General features: G+C 43.3%; 1 protein-coding gene across 4 annotated transcripts in view; it reads left to right on the forward strand.

Annotated features, from left to right (window-relative positions):
- LOC149984352 (pleckstrin homology domain-containing family G member 4B-like) overlaps positions 1 to 20287 on the forward strand; it is a 132866-nt gene that overhangs the window by 96453 nt on the left and 16126 nt on the right. For all 4 annotated transcript variants that reach the window (XM_090220743.1, XM_090220744.1, XM_090220727.1 and 1 more), the window contains exons 11-18: positions 105 to 243; positions 813 to 935; positions 1056 to 1220; positions 2070 to 2245; positions 6069 to 7040; positions 12867 to 13116; positions 19621 to 19710; positions 20170 to 20287. The exon at positions 20170 to 20287 is cut by the window's right edge and continues 107 nt beyond it. In XM_090220743.1, coding sequence (XP_090076869.1) covers positions 105 to 243; positions 813 to 935; positions 1056 to 1220; positions 2070 to 2245; positions 6069 to 7040; positions 12867 to 13116; positions 19621 to 19710; positions 20170 to 20287 — 2033 coding nt within the window. The remainder of the gene's footprint in view (positions 1 to 104; positions 244 to 812; positions 936 to 1055; positions 1221 to 2069; positions 2246 to 6068; positions 7041 to 12866; positions 13117 to 19620; positions 19711 to 20169) is intronic.

The following is a 20287-nucleotide window of genomic DNA, read 5'->3' on the forward strand; positions in this document are numbered from 1 at the left end:
TAACGCTCAACACAAACATATATAGTAATGGTCACTGATGACAAATCTATTACCCATCACCACCATTCATTGCCAACCTACTGTTGTCCTTGCTGTCCATCCAGGGATGCAGTGGACATGGTGAATGTCCTTTATAACCAGGTGGATGAGGAGGTCCATAAACTGGTGATCCTCTCCAACAAGTCCCTGAAACAGCTGGAGAGTCTGCTGGAGGTCCGCAGGTTTGAGGAACAGACAGAGCAGGTGGGATTTTCACTTCAGTCAGTCAGGTGGCTTGTCTTTTAACATTTCATTCTGTCGTTGTGATTTCACTTCAGTCAGACTGATTGCTTGTCTTTGGGCATTTCATTCTGTCGTTGTGATTTCACTTCAGTCAGACTGATTGCTTGTCTTTGGACATTTCATTCTGTCGTTGTGATTTCACTTCAGTCAGACTGATGGCTTGTCTTTGGGCATTTCATTCTGTCGTTGTGATTTCACTTCAGTCAGACTGATGGCTTGTCTTTGGGCATTTCATTCTGTCGTTGTGATTTCACTTCAGTCAGACTGATGGCTTGTCTTTGGGCATTTCATTCTGTTGTTGTGATTTCACTTCAGTCAGACTGATGGCTTGTCTTTGGGCATTTCATTCTGTCGTTGTGATTGTGCTTACATACAGTATGTTGAAGTCCTTTCTAACTTGATCTACTAATGTCTAATAAGCTGCTAGTAATCTGATAATGTGAGCTACAGTGGCCCTGATTCTAAAGTATTTGATGTTAGCGTATTATACAAAAGCCTTACATCCCATCTCCTTCCGTCTCTCGCTCCAGATCAAAGTATGGTTCAGTGTGGAAGGAGAGAAGCACCTCACTGCCCTGGACTCTCTTCCTCTCTCTCTGGCTACGGTCAAAGACATGAGGCAGAGTTTGGAACAGTTCTTTGAGGAGTCAGTTGTAAGTTTAAACATTGTACATTTCTTCCTGACTTGTTGTTTTCTGCTTTGAAAACAAACTGCTTCTAAGACTCTTATAAACTCAATTTCCCATGATCCTCTCCTCTCTGTCCACGTACAGCAGCAGCAGAAGCAGGGTTTACTGCTGGTCAGGCAGTCAGGGGAGTCTCTCCCCAGCTCGGCCTTGCTGGACTTCAAACAGCACCTGGGATCCATCCTGGGCAGAGTGGAGAGGAGGAAGAACCAGCTAGACATCCTCACCAACCTCTACGTGTTCTACGGCTCGGTAAAGACAGACCCAGGATCATTTCCCATTCTTCATTTATTTATCAAGCAAGAGAGATTGAGGAAAAAGGATGTGCTGAGGTGTCTTGGGCTGCATCCCAAATGGCGCTATGAACCCTGGTCAAATAGGGAATAGGGAGCCACTTATGACACAGAATACTGTAAGGGTTGATCCTCCTTACTATGCTGCTGTGTTTGAACCTTGACCTATTGATAGATACAATAGATACATATTTTATACATTATATCAATCATATACACTGAGTGTACAAAACATTAAGAACACCTTCCTAATATTGAGTTGCATCCCCCCTTTTACCCTCAGAACAGCCTCAGTTCATCAGGGCATGGAGTCTACAAGGTGTCCAAAGCGTTCCACAGGGATGCTGGCCCATGTTGACTCCAATGCTTCCCACAGTTGTGGCAAGTTGGCTGGATGTCCTTTGGTTGGTGGACTCTCCTTGATACACTGGAATCTGTTGAGCATGAAAACCCCAGCAGTGTTACAGTTCATGACGTAAACCGGGGGGCCTGACAACTACTACCACATCCCGTTTAAAGGCACTTATAAATATGTTGTCTTGCCCATTCACGCTCTGAATGGAACACATACACAATCCATGTCTCTAATTGTCTCAAGGCTTAAAAATCCTCCTTTAACCAGGTCTCCTCCCCTTCATCTCCACTGATTGAAGTGGATTTAACAAAGTGACATAAATAAGGGATCATAGATTTCACCTGGATTCACCTGGTCAGTCTGTGTCATTGAAAGAGCAGGTGTTCCTAATGTTTTGTCCACTCAGTGTCTGTTCGGATTCTATTTCTACGTACTATCCGTCCTGTCCTGCAGGCTAACCAGTGGATGGAGCACTGCCAGGACTACCTCCGGCAGCTGAACCTGGAGAGCAGTGGTGTGAGCCTCCCTCCTGCAGTACTTGAGATCCTCCAGGACTATCAGATGGAGGCCTCCACATTCTCCCTGGACAACTTCAGCTCCCTCAATGATATGGTCTTGTCCTTGGACAGGTATACCGCCTGCTGTAAGATAGGCTGGGGAAGGATAGGGTGGGGTAGGGTTGGGTAGGGTAGGATAGGATAAGGTAGGGTAGGATGGGATGGGAAAGAGTAGGATGGGGTAGGATAGGAAAGAGTAGGATGGGGTAGGTTAGGGTGGGGTAGGGTAGGATAGGAAAGAGTAGAATAGGATAGGGTAGGATTAGAAAGAGTAGGGTAGGATAGGATAGGAAAGAATAGCACAGGGTAGGACAGGAAAGAGCAGGATGGGATAGGAAAGAGTAAGATGGGGTGGGATAGGGTAGGATAGGGTATGATAGGAAAGAGTAGATTAGGATAGGGTAGGATAGGCTAGGAAAGAGTAGTACAGAATAGGAAAGAGTAGGATAGGGTAGCATAGGAAAGAGTAGGATAGGGTAGGATAAGAAAGAGTAGGATAGGGTAGGATAGGATAGGAAAGAGTAGGATAAGGGTAGAATAGGAAAGAGTAGGCTATGATAGGGTTGGATAGGAAAGAGAAGGCTAGGATAGGGTTGGATAGGAAAGAGTAGGATAGGGTAGGATAGGAAAGTGTAGGATAGGGTATGAAAGAGTAGCATAGGAAAGAGTAGGATAGGGTAATATATGAAATATTAGGATAGGGTAGGATAGGAAAGAGTAGGATAGGGTAGGATAGGAAAGTGTAGGATAGGGTAGGAAAGAGTAGCATAGGAAAGAGTAGGATAGGGTAAGATAGGAAAGAGTAGGGTAGGATAGGAAAGGAAATAGTAGGATAGGGTAACATAGGAAATAGTAGGGTAGGATAGGCTAGGAAAGAGTAGGGTAGGGTAAAATAGGGTAGGGTAGGATAGGGTAGGATAGGAAAGAGTAGGATAGGGTTGGATAGGAAAGAGTAGGATAAGGTAGGATAGGAAAGATTAGGATAGGGTAGGATAGGAAAGAGTAGGATAGGGTAGGATAGGAACGTGTAGGATAGGGTAGGAAAGAGTAGCATAGGAAAGAGTAGGATAGGATAAGATAAGAAAGAGTAGGGTAGGATAGGGTAGGATAGTAAAGAGTAGGATAGGGTAGGGTAAAATATGGTAGGGTAGGGTGGGGTAGAATGGGAAAGAGTAGGATAGGATAGGAAAGAGTAGGATGGGGTAGGATAGGGTAGGATAGGGTAGGATAGGAACAAGTAGAATAGGGTAGGCTATGAAAGGAAAGAGTAGGATGGGGTAGACTAGGGTAGGGTAGCATGGGGTAGGATAGGAAAAAGTAGGATAGGGTAGGTTAGGAAAGGAAAGAGTAGGGTAGCTTCAGCAACAGCTAATGCAGATCCAAATAAGATCCTACATCCTAATAGTATAGCTATAATTTTGTTAATTTCATTGTGAAAAGTTCAGTTAAGTTTTCTGCATCATATTGGCCGCCTTTTTGTCTTTTTTTGGATTCCACTTGCCATTGCTGTTTTAGGAATAGAAAACAATGTGGTTTCATAGAAGGACACAAATCAAAACCTCTTGGACCACGGCCGGCCCGCTCATTAGGCAGGATTAGGCAGTCGCCTATTGAACCTTGGACCACGGCCGGCCCGCTCATTAGGCAGGATTAGGCAGTCGCCTATTGAACCTTGGACCACGGCCGGCCCGCTCATTAGGCAGGATTAGGCAGTCGCCTATTGAACCTTGGACCACGGCCGGCCCGCTCATTAGGCAGGATTAGGCAGTCGCCTATTGAACCTTGGACCACGGCCGATCCGCTCATTAGGCAGGATTAGGCAGTCGCCTATTGAACCTTGGACCACGGCCGGCCCGCTCATTAGGCAGGATTAGGCAGTCGCCTATTGAACCTTGGACCACGGCCGGCCCGCTCATTAGGCAGGATTAGGCAGTCGCCTATTGAACCTTGGACCACGGCCGGCCCGCTCATTAGGCAGGATTAGGCAGTCGCCTATTGAACCTTGGACCACGGCCGGCCCGCTCATTAGGCAGGATTAGGCAGTCGCCTATTGAACCTTGGACCACGGCCGGCCCGCTCATTAGGCAGGATTAGGCAGTCGCCTATTGAACCTTGGACCACGGCCGGCCCGCTCATTAGGCAGGATTAGGCAGTCGCCTATTGAACCTTGGACCACGGCCGGCCCGCTCATTAGGCAGAATTAGGCAGTCGCCTATTGAACCTTGGACCACGGCCGGCCCGCTCATTAGGCAGGATTAGGCAGTCGCCTATTGAACCTTGGACCACGGCCGGCCCGCTCATTAGGCAGGATTAGGCAGTCGCCTATTGAACCTTGGACCACGGCCGGCCCGCTCATTAGGCAGGATTAGGCAGTCGCCTATTGAACCTTGGACCACGGCCGGCCCGCTCATTAGGCAGGATTAGGCAGTCGCCTATTGAACCTTGGACCACGGCCGGCCCGCTCATTAGGCAGGATTAGGCAGTCGCCTATTGAACCTTGGACCACGGCCGGCCCGCTCATTAGGCAGGATTAGGCAGTCGCCTATTGCGGCAGATTGACAAGGACTGCATTTTCTGAGCTATTATGTCATAGTAATTATTATTAGACCGTAGTTACCATAGTATTATTATGTCATAGTTATTATTATTAGACCGTAGTTACCATAGTATTATTATTATTATGTCATAGTTATTATTATTATTATGTCATAGTAATTATTATTAGACCGTAGTTACCATAGTATTATTATGTCATAGTTATTATTATTATTATTATGTCATAGTTATTATTATTAGACCGTAGTTACCATAGTATTATTATGTCATAGTTATTATTATTAGACCGTAGTTACCATAGTATTATTATTATTATGTCATAGTTATTATTATTATTATGTCATAGTAATTATTATTAGACCGTAGTTACCATAGTATTATTATGTCATAGTAATTATTATTAGACTGTAGTTACCATAGTATTATTATGTCATAGTTATTATTATTATTATTATGTCATAGTTATTATTATTAGACTGTAGTTACCATATTATTATTATTATTATGTCATAGTTATTATTATTATTATGTCATAGTTATTATTATTATTATTATTATGTCATAGTTATTATTATTATTATGTCATAGTTATTATTATTATTATGTCATAGTTATTATTATTATTATGTCATAGTTATTATTATTATTATTATTATGTCATAGTTATTATTATTATTATGTCATAGTTATTATTATTATTATGTCATAGTTATTATTATTAGACTGTAGTTACCATATTATTATTATGTCATAGTTATTATTATTAGACTGTAGTTACCATATTATTATTATTATTATGTCATAGTTATTATTATTATTATGTCATAGTTATTATTATTAGACTGTAGTTACCATATTATTATTATGTCATAGTTATTATTATTATTATTTCATAGTTATTATTATTAGACTGTAGTTACCATATTATTATTATGTCATAGTTATTATTATTATTATTTCATAGTTATTATTATTAGACTGTAGTTACCATATTATTATTATTATGTCATAGTTATTATTATTATTATGTCATAGTTATTATTATTATTATTATTTCATAGTTATTATTATTAGACTGTAGTTGCCATATTATTATTGCTACTAAGCATTATTTGTTTGTTGTTTTTATTTCAAATAATAAATAAGTAATTTAGGGGGCTTTTTTCACTTTGGGGTGCAGTTTCCCCTAAGTACAGATCTAGGATCAGCTTCCCCTCCCCCAATCCTAACCTTCACCATTAGTGGGGGAAATTAAAAACTTACCCCAGATGATTGTCTTGGGGCAACTTCACACTACACCTGTTTTTTCCACTGACCTTGTCTCTCTCCCTCTGGCCAGCCCCCGGCAGACCCATCAGTGGAACGTCCTGTGGACCAAGTGTCAACAGACCAAGAACCAGCTGGAGGAAACCCTGGCCCAGGCCACAGCAGCAGTTACTGCAGCCTCTGACTCTGCAGCCTCTGACTCTGCAGCTTCTGACTCTGCAGCCTCTAACTCTGCAGCCTCTAACTCTGCAGCCTCTAACTCTGCAGCCTCTAACTCTGCAGCCTCTGACTCTGCAGCCTCTAACTCTGCAGCCTCTAACTCTGCAGCCTCTAACTATGCAGCCTCTAACTCTGCAGCCTCTGACTCTGAAGCCAGAAATTTAACCAAAGACCCTTCAGAGACTGCAGACAGACAGGGGGGCTGCACTCACACGGAGCAGCACGGGGCTGCTGGAGCGGATCTTGTTTTACCTGAGCTGCCCACTCTAGGGTCAAGGATCATAGTGTCGTCGCTGGAGTTTGAGGAAGAAACCAAGCCTCACTCCACAGGGCACTTCTCCTCCAACAACAATAAGAGCCCCTCTTCCTGCTCCTTCACCTCCTCCTCCCTCTTCCCCTTCCCCCCCGCCCCAGAGGGAGACCCCCTCCTCCTCAAGCTGCGGCAGAGCCCCTCTCTGTTCGACGACACGGACAGCGACTGCACCATCGACTCCATGGGGGCCGCCTCCTGCCACTCGGAGCCTGTCTATTCGTCCTCTGGGACGCCACTCCACCAGCACCGCCAGCACCGCAAACAGCCACTCAAGAAGATCATGAAGAAGACGCTGAGCTATGAGCTTCCGGCGGCGCAGGACGGTGGCCACGTTGACACCAGCCACCTGCATGGCTACACAGGGGTGTACATCAAGGGGCTGGAGGTGGCCAACAACGTGTCGGTGGAGAAGAAGCTGCAGAGGCCTGACGTGGTGAGCCCGGCGCTGGGACGCAGCCGCAGCATGTCCTCCCCCACCAGACACCCTGAGGGAGATGGAAAGAAGCATAGCAGGTGAGGGGAAGGGGAAACCTAGTCAGTTGTACAACTAAATGCATTCAACTGAAATGTGTCTTCCTCATTTAACCCAACCCCTCTGAATCAGAGAGGTGCAGGTGGGGGGCTGACTTAATCACCGTCCACGTCTTCGGCGCCCGGGGAACACTGGGTTAACTGCCTTGCTCAGGGGCAAAACAACAGATTTTTACCTTGTCAGTTCAGGGATTCAATTCAGCAACCTTTTGGTTACTGGCCGTACCCGCCAGGCTACAGGACACACTGTCAGCTGAATTAACAAAATAATATTGTCTGTGTTCCAAATGGCACCCTATTCCCTATATAGTGCACTACATTAGACCATGGCCCTATTCCCTATATAGTGCACTACTTTAGACCATGGCCCTATTCCCTATATACTGTAGTGCACTACTTTAGACCAGGGCCCTATTCCTTCCTAGCAACATGAATGAAAAATCTGCCATTTTGGTCAGAAAAACTTTCATTCATTGAATGATAGGATCTCTGTCTCTTCCCTCCTCAACAGTAAATGATAGGATCTCTGTCTCTTCCCTCCTCAACAGTAAATGATAGGATCTCTGTCTCTTCCACCCTAAAACAGTAAATTATAGGATCTCTGTCTCTTCCCTCCTCAACAGTAAATGATAGGATCTCTGTCTCTTCCCTCCTCAACAGTAAATGATAGGATCTCTGTCTCTTCCCTCCTCAACAGTAAATGATAGGATCTCTGTCTCTTCCACCCTAAAACAGTAAATTATAGGATCTCTCTCTTCCCTCCTCAACAGTAAATGATAGGATCTCTGTCTCTTCCCTCCTAAAACAGTAAATGATAGGATCTCTGTCTCTTCCCTCCTCAACAGTAAATGATAGGATCTCTGTCTCTTCCCTACTCAACAGTAAATGATAGGATCTCTGTCTCTTCCCTCCTCAACAGTAAATGATAGGATCTCTGTCTCTTCCCTCCTCAACAGTAAATGATAGGATCTCTGTCTCTTCCCTCCTCAACAGTAAATGATAGGATCTCTGTCTCTTCCCTCCTCAACAGTAAATGATAGGATCTCTGTCTCTTCCCTCCTAAAACAGTAAATGATAGGATCTCTGTCTCTTCCCTCCTAAAACAGTTAATGATAGGATCTCTGTCTCTTCCCTCCTCAACAGTAAATGATAGGATCTCTGTCTCTTCCCTCCTCAACAGTAAATGATAGGATCTCTGTCTCTTCCCTCCTCAACAGTAAATTATAGGATCTCTGTCTCTTCCCTCCTCAACAGTAAATGATAGGATCTCTGTCTCTTCCCTCCTAAAACAGTAAATGATAGGATCTCTGTCTCTTCCCTCCTCAACAGTAAATGATAGGATCTCTGTCTCTTCCCTCCTCAACAGTAAATGATAGTATCTCTGTCTCTTCCCTCCTAAAACAGTAAATGATAGGATCTCTGTCTCTTCCCTCCTCAACAGTAAATGATAGGATCTCTGTCTCTTCCCTCCTCAACAGTAAATGATAGGATCTCTGTCTCTTCCCTCCTCAACAGTAAATTATAGGATCTCTGTCTCTTCCCTCCTCAACAGTAAATTATAGGATCTCTGTCTCTTCCCTCCTCAACAGTAAATGATAGGATCTCTGTCTCTTCCCTCCTCAACAGTAAATGATAGGATCTCTGTCTCTTCCCTCCTCCACAGTAAATTATAGGATCTCTGTCTCTTCCATCCTCAACAGTAAATGATAGGATCTCTGTCTCTTCCCTCCTCAACAGTAAATGATAGGATCTCTGTCTCTTCCCTCCTCAACAGTAAATTATAGGATCTCTGTCTCTTCCATCCTCAACAGTAAATGATAGGATCTCTGTCTCTTCCCTCCTCAACAGTAAATTATAGGATCTCTGTCCCTTCCCTCCTCAACAGTAAATGATAGGATCTCTGTCTCTTCCCTCCTAAAACAGTAAATGATAGGATCTCTGTCTCTTCCCTCCTAAAACAGTAAATGATAGGATCTCTGTCTCTTCCCTCCTCAACAGTAAATGATAGGATCTCTGTCTCTTCCCTCCTCAACAGTAAATGATAGGATCTCTGTCTCTTCCCTCCTAAAACAGTAAATGATAGGATCTCTGTCTCTTCCCTCCTCAACAGTAAATGATAGGATCTCTGTCTCTTCCCTCCTAAAACAGTAAATGATAGGATATCTGTCTCTTCCCTCCTAAAACAGTAAATGATAGGATCTCTGTCTCTTCCCTCCTAAAACAGTAAATGATAGGATCTCTGTCTCTTCCCTCCTAAAACAGTAAATGATAGGATCTCTGTCTCTTCCCTCCTAAAACAGTAAATGATAGGATCTCTGTCTCTTCCCTCCTAAAACAGTAAATGATAGGATCTCTGTCTCTTCCCTCCTCAACAGTAAATGATAGGATCTCTGTCTCTTCCCTCCTCAACAGTAAATGATAGGATCTCTGTCTCTTCCCTCCTCAACAGTAAATGATAGGATCTCTGTCTCTTCCCTCCTAAAACAGTAAATGATAGGATCTCTGTCTCTTCCCTCCTCAACAGTAAATGATAGGATCTCTGTCTCTTCCCTCCTCAACAGTAAATTATGGGATCTCTGTCTCTTCCCTCCTAAAACAGTAAATTATAGGATCTCTGTCTCTTCCCTCCTCAACAGTAAATTATAGGATCTCTGTCTCTTCCCTCCTCAACAGTAAATGATAGGATCTCTGTCTCTTCCCTCCTCAACAGTAAATGATAGGATCTCTGTCTCTTCCCTCCTCAACAGTAAATGATAGGATCTCTGTCTCTTCCCTCCTCAACAGTAAATGATAGTATCTCTGTCTCTTCCCTCCTAAAACAGTAAATGATAGGATCTCTGTCTCTTCCCTCCTCAACAGTAAATGATAGGATCTCTGTCTCTTCCCTCCTCAACAGTAAATGATAGGATCTCTGTCTCTTCCCTCCTCACCAGTAAATGATAGGATCTCTGTCTCTTCCCTCCTCAACAGTAAATGATAGGATCTCTGTCTCTTCCCTACTCAACAGTAAATGATAGGATCTCTGTCTCTTCCCTCCTCAACAGTAAATGATAGGATCTCTGTCTCTTCCCTCCTCAACAGTAAATGATAGGATCTCTGTCTCTTCCCTCCTCAACAGTAAATTATAGGATCTCTGTCTCTTCCATCCTCAACAGTAAATGATAGGATCTCTGTCTCTTCCATCCTCAACAGTAAATGATAGGATCTCTGTCTCTTCCCTCCTCAACAGTAAATTATAGGATCTCTGTCTCTTCCCTCCTCAACAGTAAATGATAGGATCTCTGTCTCTTCCCTCCTAAAACAGTAAATGATAGGATCTCTGTCTCTTCCCTCCTAAAACAGTAAATGATAGGATCTCTGTCTCTTCCCTCCTCAACAGTAAATGATAGGATCTCTGTCTCTTCCCTCCTCAACAGTAAATGATAGGATCTCTGTCTCTTCCCTCCTAAAACAGTAAATGATAGGATCTCTGTCTCTTCCCTCCTCAACAGTAAATGATAGGATCTCTGTCTCTTCCCTCCTAAAACAGTAAATGATAGGATATCTGTCTCTTCCCTCCTAAAACAGTAAATGATAGGATCTCTGTCTCTTCCCTCCTAAAACAGTAAATGATAGGATCTCTGTCTCTTCCCTCCTAAAACAGTAAATGATAGGATCTCTGTCTCTTCCCTCCTAAAACAGTAAATGATAGGATCTCTGTCTCTTCCCTCCTCAACAGTAAATGATAGGATCTCTGTCTCTTCCCTCCTCAACAGTAAATGATAGGATCTCTGTCTCTTCCCTCCTCAACAGTAAATGATAGGATCTCTGTCTCTTCCCTCCTAAAACAGTAAATGATAGGATCTCTGTCTCTTCCCTCCTCAACAGTAAATGATAGGATCTCTGTCTCTTCCCTCCTCAACAGTAAATTATAGGATCTCTGTCTCTTCCCTCCTAAAACAGTAAATTATAGGATCTCTGTCTCTTCCCTCCTCAACAGTAAATGATAGGATCTCTGTCTCTTCCCTCCTCAACAGTAAATGATAGGATCTCTGTCTCTTCCCTCCTCAACAGTAAATGATAGGATCTCTGTCTCTTCCCTCCTCAACAGTAAATGATAGGATCTCTGTCTCTTCCCTCCTCAACAGTAAATGATAGTATCTCTGTCTCTTCCCTCCTAAAACAGTAAATGATAGGATCTCTGTCTCTTCCCTCCTCAACAGTAAATGATAGGATCTCTGTCTCTTCCCTCCTCAACAGTAAATGATAGGATCTCTGTCTCTTCCCTCCTCAACAGTAAATGATAGGATCTCTGTCTCTTCCCTCCTCAACAGTAAATGATAGGATCTCTGTCTCTTCCCTACTCAACAGTAAATGATAGGATCTCTGTCTCTTCCCTCCTCAACAGTAAATGATAGGATCTCTGTCTCTTCCCTCCTCAACAGTAAATGATAGGATCTCTGTCTCTTCCCTCCTCAACAGTAAATGATAGGATCTCTGTCTCTTCCCTCCTAAAACAGTAAATGATAGGATCTCTGTCTCTTCCCTCCTAAAACAGTAAATGATAGGATCTCTGTCTCTTCCCTCCTAAAACAGTAAATGATAGGATCTCTGTCTCTTCCCTCCTAAAACAGTAAATGATAGGATCTCTGTCTCTTCCCTCCTAAAACAGTAAATGATAGGATCTCTGTCTCTTCCCTCCTCAACAGTAAATGATAGGATCTCTGTCTCTTCCCTCCTCAACAGTAAATGATAGTATCTCTGTCTCTTCCCTCCTAAAACAGTAAATGATAGGATCTCTGTCTCTTCCCTCCTCAACAGTAAATGATAGGATCTCTGTCTCTTCCCTCCTCAACAGTAAATGATAGTATCTCTGTCTCTTCCCTCCTAAAACAGTAAATGATAGGATCTCTGTCTCTTCCCTCCTCAACAGTAAATTATAGGATCTCTGTCTCTTCCCTCCTCAACAGTAAATGATAGGATCTCTGTCTCTTCCCTCCTCAACAGTAAATTATAGGATCTCTGTCTCTTCCCTCCTCAACAGTAAATTATAGGATCTCTGTCTCTTCCCTACTCAACAGTAAATGATAGGATCTCTGTCTCTTCCCTCCTAAAACAGTAAATGATAGGATCTCTGTCTCTTCCCTCCTAAAACAGTAAATGATAGGATCTCTGTCTCTTCCCTCCTAAAACAGTAAATGATAGGATCTCTGTCTCTTCCCTCCTAAAACAGTAAATGATAGGATCTCTGTCTCTTCCCTCCTCAACAGTAAATGATAGGATCTCTGTCTCTTCCCTCCTCAACAGTAAATGATAGGATCTCTGTCTCTTCCCTCCTCAACAGTAAATGATAGGATCTCTGTCTCTTCCCTCCTAAAACACTAAATGATAGGATCTCTGTCTCTTCCCTCCTCAACAGTAAATGATAGGATCTCTGTCTCTTCCCTCCTCAACAGTAAATTATAGGATCTCTGTCTCTTCCCTCCTAAAACAGTAAATGATAGGATCTCTGTCTCTTCCCTCCTAAAACAGTAAATGATAGGATCTCTGTCTCTTCCCTCCTCAACAGTAAATGATAGGATCTCTGTCTCTTCCCTCCTCAACAGTAAATGATAGGATCTCTGTCTCTTCCCTCCTAAAACAGTAAATGATAGGATCTCTGTCTCTTCCCTCCTCAACAGTAAATGATAGGATCTCTGTCTCTTCCCTCCTCAACAGTAAATGATAGGATCTCTGTCTCTTCCCTCCTCAACAGTAAATGATAGGATCTCTGTCTCTTCCATCCTCAACAGTAAATGATAGGATCTCTGTCTCTTCCCTCCTCAACAGTAAAGTGCAGCACATCATGGCTGAGATGATCTCCACAGAGAGGGAGTATGTGCGTTCCCTCAGCTACGTCATCGAGCACTACTTCCCAGAGATGGAGCGTCTGGACCTGCCTCAGGACCTCTGGGGGAAACGCAGCATTATCTTTGGCAACATGGAGAAACTGTGTAACTTCCACTGCCAGTACTTCCTGAAAGAGCTGGAGGCCTCAGTCCACTCTCCCCTGTCCATCAGCAGCTGCTTCCTCAGACACGTGAGTCATGGTGACAGACAGACAGACAGACAGACAGACAGGCAGACAGGCAGGCGGAGGGGGAGAGGGGGAGAGAGAGAGAGGCAGGCAGGGAGAGGAAGAGAGAGAGAGAGAGAGAGAGGCAGACACTCTCCCCTGTCTATCAGCAGCTACTTCCTCAGACACATGAGTCATGGTGACAGACAGACAGACAGACAGACTCTCCCCTGTCTATCAGCAGCTACTTCCTCAGACACATGAGTCATGGTGACAGACAGACAGACAGACAGACTCTCCCCTGTCTATCAGCAGCTACTTCCTCAGACACATGAGTCATGGTGACAGACAGACAGACAGACAGACTCTCCCCTGTCTATCAGCAGCTACTTCCTCAGACACATGAGTCATGGTGACAGACAGACAGACAGACAGACTCTCCCCTGTCTATCAGCAGCTACTTCCTCAGACACATGAGTCATGGTGACAGACAGACAGACAGACTCTCCCCTGTCTATCAGCAGCTACTTCCTCAGACACATGAGTCATGGTGACAGACAGACAGACAGACTCTCCCCTGTCTATCAGCAGCTACTTCCTCAGACACATGAGTCATGGTGACAGACAGACAGACAGACAGACTCTCCCCTGTCTATCAGCAGCTACTTCCTCAGACACATGAGTCATGGTGACAGACAGACAGACAGACAGACTCTCCCCTGTCTATCAGCAGCTACTTCCTCAGACACATGAGTCATGGTGACAGACAGACAGACAGACAGACTCTCCCCTGTCTATCAGCAGCTACTTCCTCAGACACATGAGTCTTAAGATGAGTGCACAACTCTTTTTTTTTTTACCAGGATCACAGACATCAACATGAGGGTAATGTTTTGTACTGCTAGGCGCTGTTAGAGCCAGAGCAGCAAACTAGCTTTAAAACAGCAACATTTCTCTACACCCCATGGCAAACTGTGAGCAACTGTGTCCCCTCATGATGATCAGATATGTTGAGGTTCCAACCCCCATCAAAGTTGCCCATCCCTGTCCTAGACAGACAGACTTTAGTCTGTAGCCTCAGGCTAGAAACAGGCACACTGCTGGAAACACAATACAAGACAATACACTAGAGAGACCCAATGACCTCCTCTCTCTGACAGGCTGGTTGATATTCAGCTCAGTCAGACCAGATACATTCCATATGCTTTGTTATGACAGAATTAAAGACGTACATTAAAGAAGTCACTAAAAATGTGTCCCAAACTACTGCAAATGAATGTGAGGTGCAACTCTCTCCATATATAAAACAAGTGTGATTTGATTAAATATTAGTTTGAAAAGATTGAACAATTGTGATGTTTCAGTCTATGAGGCCCTTCATCAGATCTCTGGTCCAGGTCCTGTAGGGAAGTCAGTGGTATGGGAACATAACAAGAGGAGGGAGAGGGAGGGAGGGAGGGAGGGAGGGAGGGAGGGAGGGAGGGAGGGAGGGAGGGAGAGAGAGAGAGAGAGAGAGAGAAAGAGGAGAGAGAGAGAGAGGAGGGAGAGAGGAGGGAGAGAGAGAGAGAGAGAGAGAGAGAGAGGAGGGAGAGAGAGAGAGAGGAGGGAGAGAGAGAGAGAGAGAGAGAGAGAGAGGAGGGAGAGAGAGAGAGAGGAGGGAGAGAGAGAGGAGGGAGAGAGGAGGGAGAGAGAGAGAGAGAGAGAGAGAGAGAGGAGGGAGAGAGAGAGAGAGGAGGGAGAGAGAGAGAGAGAGAGAGAGAGAGAGAGAGAGAGAGAGAGAGGAGGGAGAGAGAGAGAGAGGAGGGAGAGAGAGAGGAGGGAGAGAGGAGGGAGAGAGAGAGAGAGAGAGAGAGAGAGAGAGGAGGGAGAGAGGAGGGAGAGAGAGAGAGAGAGAGGAGGGAGAGAGAGAGAGAGAGAGAGAGAGAGAGAGAGGAGGGAGGGAGAGAGAGAGAGAGAGAGAGAGAGAGAGAGAGAGAAGAGAGAGTCACAGTGCCCTGGGGCTGGGAACTGACACACTAAAACCCAGTGACCTAGTTCTAGCAGAGTGATCTACATATTGGACTGTCTGTTGTCGTTCACCAACTTTCTTAAGAAAACACAAACACTCTTCTAATGATTTGACGTTTTGAGGTGGGCTTTTACCGGAGGCCTTTTCTCTTGTCCACAACTAGTGGTATAAGACGAGTCAACAACGTGACCGGGGTATGAGTTGACAGAATAGGATTTTTATTGGACAGTTACTTTAAAATTAAAATAAATCGTTTAAACATGTGTTACTATTGGTGGGTTCCTAACTCACTCAACTATAAACCAATATATGTTGAGGTTTTAGTTGAAATCAAATGGAATCCTAATGGTTGGTTGATGGTATTCTAATGGTTGGTTGGTTGATGGAATCCTAATGGTTGGTTGATGGAATCCTAATGGTTGGTTGGTTGATGGAATCCTAATGGTTGGTTGATGGAATCCTAATGGTTGGTTGATGGTATTCTAATGGTTGGTTGGTTGATGGAATCCTAATGGTTGGTTGATGGAATCCTAATGGTTGGTTGGTTGATGGAATCCTAATGGTTGGTTGATGGTATTCTAATGGTTGGTTGGTTGATGGAATCCTAATGGTTGGTTGATGGAATCCTAATGGTTGGTTGGTTGATGGAATCCTAATGGTTGGTTGATGGAATCCTAATGGTTGGTTGATGGTATTCTAATGGTTGGTTGGTTGATGGAATCCTAATGGTTGGTTGATGGAATCCTAATGGTTGGTTGGTTGATGGAATCCTAATGGTTGGTTGATGGAATCCTAATGGTTGGTTGATGGTATTCTAATGGTTGGTTGGTTGATGGAATCCTAATGGTTGGTTGATGGAATCCTAATGGTTGGTTGATGGAATCCTAATGGTTGGTTGATGGTATCCTAATGGTTGGTTGATGGAGTCCTAATGGTTGGTTGATGGAATCCTAATGGTTGGTTGATGGAGTCCTAATGGTTGGTTGATGGTATCCTAATGGTTGGTTGGTTGATGGAATCCTAATGGTTGGTTGATGGAATCCTAATGGTTGGTTGATGGTATCCTAATGGTTGGTTAATGGAATCCTAATGGTTGGTTGATGGAATCCTAATGGTTGGTTGATGGTATTCTAATGGTTGGTTAATGGAATCCTAATGGTCGGTTGAAGGAATCCTAATGGTTGGTTAATGGAATCCTAATGGTTGGTTAATGGTATCCTAATGGTTGGTTGATAATATTCTAATGGTTGGTTGATGGTATTCTAATGGTTGGTTGATGGAATCCTAATGGTTGGTTAATGGTATCCTAATGGTTGGTTAATGGAATCCTAATGGTTGGTTGATGGTATCCTAATGGTTGGTTAATGGAATCCTAATGGTTGGTTAATGGTATCCTAATGGTTGGTTAATGGTATCCTAATGGTTGGTTGATAATATTCTAATGGTTGGTTGATGGTATCCTAATGGTTGGTTAATGGAATCCTAATGGTTGGTTAATGGAATCCTAATGGTTGGTTAATGGTATCCTAATGGTTGGTTGATAATATTCTAATGGTTGGTTGATGGTATTCTAATGGTTGGTTGATGGAATCCTAATGGTTGGTTGATGGAATCCTAATGGTTGGTTGATGGAATCCTAATGGTTGGTTGATGGAATCCTAATGGTTGGTTGATGGTATTCTAATGGTTGGTTGATGGTATTCTAATGGTTGGTTGATAATATTCTAATGGTTGGTTGATGGAATCCTAATGGTTGGTTGATAACATTCTAATGGTTGGTTGATGGAATCCTAATGGTTGGTTGATGGTATTCTAATGGTTGGTTAATGGTATCCTAATGGTTGGTTGATGGAATCCTAATGGTTGGTTGATGGTATCCTAATGGTTGGTTGATGGAATCCTAATGGTTGGTCGATGGTATCCTAATGGTTGGTTAATGGAATCCTAATGGTTGGTTAATGGTATCCTAATGGTTGGTTGATGGTATTCTAATGGTTGGTTGATGGAATCCTAATGGTTGGTTGATGGAATCCTAATGATTGGTTGATGGAATCCTAATGGTCGGTTAATGGAATCCTAAGGGTTGGTTAATGGAATCCTAATGGTTGTTGATGGTATCCTAATGGTTGGTTGATAATATTCTAATGGTTGGTTGATGGTATTCTAATGGTTTGTTGATGGAATCCTAATGGTTGGTTGATGGAATCCTAATGGTTGGTTAATGGAATCCTAATGGTTGGTTAATGGAATCCTAATGGTTGTTTGATGGTATTCTAATGGTTGGTTGATGGTATTCTAATGGTTGGTTGGTTGATGGAATCCTAATGGTTGGTTGATGGTATTCTAATGGTTGGTTGGTTGATGGAATCCTAATGGTTGGTTGATGGTATTCTAATGGTTGGTTGGTTGATGGAATCCTAATGGTTGGTTGATGGTATTCTAATGGTTGGATGATGGTATTCTAATGGTTGGTTGATGGTATCCTAATGGTTGGTTGATGGTATTCTAATGGTTGGTTGATGGAATCCTAATGGTTGGTTAATGGAATCCTAATGGTTGGTTGATGTAATCCTAGTGGTTGGTTAATGGAATCCTAATGGTTGGTTAATGGAATCCTAATGGTTGGTTGATGGAATCCTAATGGTTGGTTGATGGAATCCTAATGGTTGGTTGATGGAATCCTAATGGTTGGTTGATGGTATTCTAATGGTTGGTTGATGGTATTCTAATGGTTGGTTGGTTGATGGAATCCTAATGGTTGGTTGGTTGATGGCATTCTAATGGTTGGTTGATGGAATCATAATGGTTGGTTGATGGTATTCTAATGGTTGGTTGGTTGATGGAATCCTAATGGTTGGTTAATGGTATCCTAATGGTTGGTTGATGGAATCCTAATGGTTGGTTGATGGAATCCTAATGGTTGGTTGATGGAATTCTAATGGTTGGTTAATGGAATCCTAATGGTTGGTTGATGGAATCCTAATGGTTGGTTGGTTGATGGTATTCTAATGGTTGGTTGATGGTATTCTAATGGTTGGTTGATTGTATCCTAATGGTTGGTTGATGGTATTCTAATGGTTGGTTAATGGAATCCTAATGGTTGGTTGATGGTATCCTAATGGTTGGTTGATGGTATTCTAATGGTTGGTTGATGGAATCCTAATGGTTGGTTGATGGAATCCTAATGGTTGGTTGATGGAATCCTAATGGTTGGTTGATGGAATCCTAATGGTTGGTTGATGGTATTCTAATGGTTGGTTGATGGTATTCTAATGGTTGGTTGGTTGATGGAATCCTAATGGTTGGTTGGTTGATGGTATTCTAATGGTTGGTTGGTTGATGGAATCCTAATGGTTGGTTGATGGTATTCTAATGGTTGGTTGATGGAATCCTAATGGTTGGTTAATGGAATCCTAATGGTTGGTTGATGGAATCCTAATGGTTGGTTGATGGAATCCTAATGGTTGGTTGATGGTATTCTAATGGTTGGTTAATGGAATCCTAATGGTTGGTTAATGGAATCCTAATGGTTGGTTAATGGAATCCTAATGGTTGGTTGATGGAATCCTAATGGTTGGTTGGTTGATGGAATTCTAATGGTTGGTTGATGGAATCCTAATGGTTGGTTGATGGTATCCTAATGGTTGGTTGATGGTATCCTAATGGTTGGTTGGTTGATGGAATTCTAATGATTGGTTGATGGAATCCTAATGGTTGGTTGATGGTATTCTAATGGTTGGTTGATGGAATCCTAATGGTTGGTTGATGGTATCCTAATGGTTGGTTGATGGTATTCTAATGGTTGGTTGATGGAATCCTATTGGTTGGTTGATGGAATCCTAATGGTTGGTTGATGGTATTCTAATGGTTGGTTGATGGAATCAAGGCCTCATGAGCTAAATGAGTCTCCGTGTTTAGGCCTAGCGCAGAACACCGGTTCCGCGTCCCAAATGGCACCCTATTCCCTAAATAATGCACCTTATTCTCTATGGGCCCTATTCAAAAGTAATGCACTATATAGGGAATAGGGTGTCATTTGGAACACATCCTGTGTGTGTACCTTTGACTGTAGTCAGAGTGGTAACTTGTTATTCCTGTGTGCAGGAGGATCAGTTTGACTGTAGTCAGATTGGTAACTTGTTATTTCTGTGTGCAGGAGGATCAGTTTGACTGTAGTCAGAGTGGTAACTTGTTATTCCTGTGTGCAGGAGGATCAGTTTGACTGTCGTCAGAGTGGTAACTTGTGATTCCTGTGTGCAGGAGGATCAGTTTGACTGTAGTCAGAGTGGTAACTTGTTATTCCTGTGTGCAGGAGGATCAGTTTGACTGTAGTCAGAGTGGTAACTTGTTATTCCTGTGTGCAGGAGGATCAGTTTGACTGTCGTCAGAGTGGTAACTTGTGATTCCTGTGTGCAGGAGGATCAGTTTGACTGTCGTCAGAGTGGTAACTTGTGATTCCTGTGTGCAGGAGGATCAGTTTGACTGTCGTCAGAGTGGTAACTTGTTATTCCTGTGTGCAGGAGGATCAGTTTGGAATGTACGCTCTCTACAGCAAGAACAAGCCTCAGTCTGACGCTCTACTCACCAGCCACGGGAATGGATTCTTTAAGGTGCGTCTGAAACGACTCTGGTTACTACCATTCTAGGATCAGCTGTACTAACACCAGACCTAACCTTTAACCAATATGAAACTACTTCACAGCAACAGGCTAATTGTAAAGTTGTGTGAGCCTAACAACATATAGGGTGCTACTAATGTATATCCGCTAGTTCTACACTGAGTGACATTAGAATTCCCATTGTCAAACTTCACATAGCTACTGGACGTCTACCAATGTAGAATGGAAGAGTTGAATTGACATCAGAATTCCCATTTAGAAAAGCTATTGTACATCTGCATACAGAGTCCTACATCCCCTCTCATCCTCCTCTATGTGTGTGTCTGCTATCCAGAACAACCAGTTGGAGCCGGGTGTTAAGATGGACCTGGTGTCCTACCTGTCTGTTGGTCTGTTTTATCTTTCTGTATGTATCCTGACCTCTGACCTCTAACCCGTCTGTCTCCCCAGAACAAGCAGTTGGAGCTGGGTGATAAGATGGACCTGGCGTCCTACCTGCTGAAGCCTATCCAGAGGATGTCTAAGTACGCCCTGCTGCTGAAGGACCTGATCAAGGAGTGTGGTCAGT

This window comes from Oncorhynchus mykiss, chromosome 3 (assembly GCF_057628025.1).
Source record: "Oncorhynchus mykiss isolate SJ-2025 chromosome 3, ASM5762802v1, whole genome shotgun sequence".
In the NCBI taxonomy this organism is placed as follows: domain Eukaryota; kingdom Metazoa; phylum Chordata; class Actinopteri; order Salmoniformes; family Salmonidae; genus Oncorhynchus; species Oncorhynchus mykiss.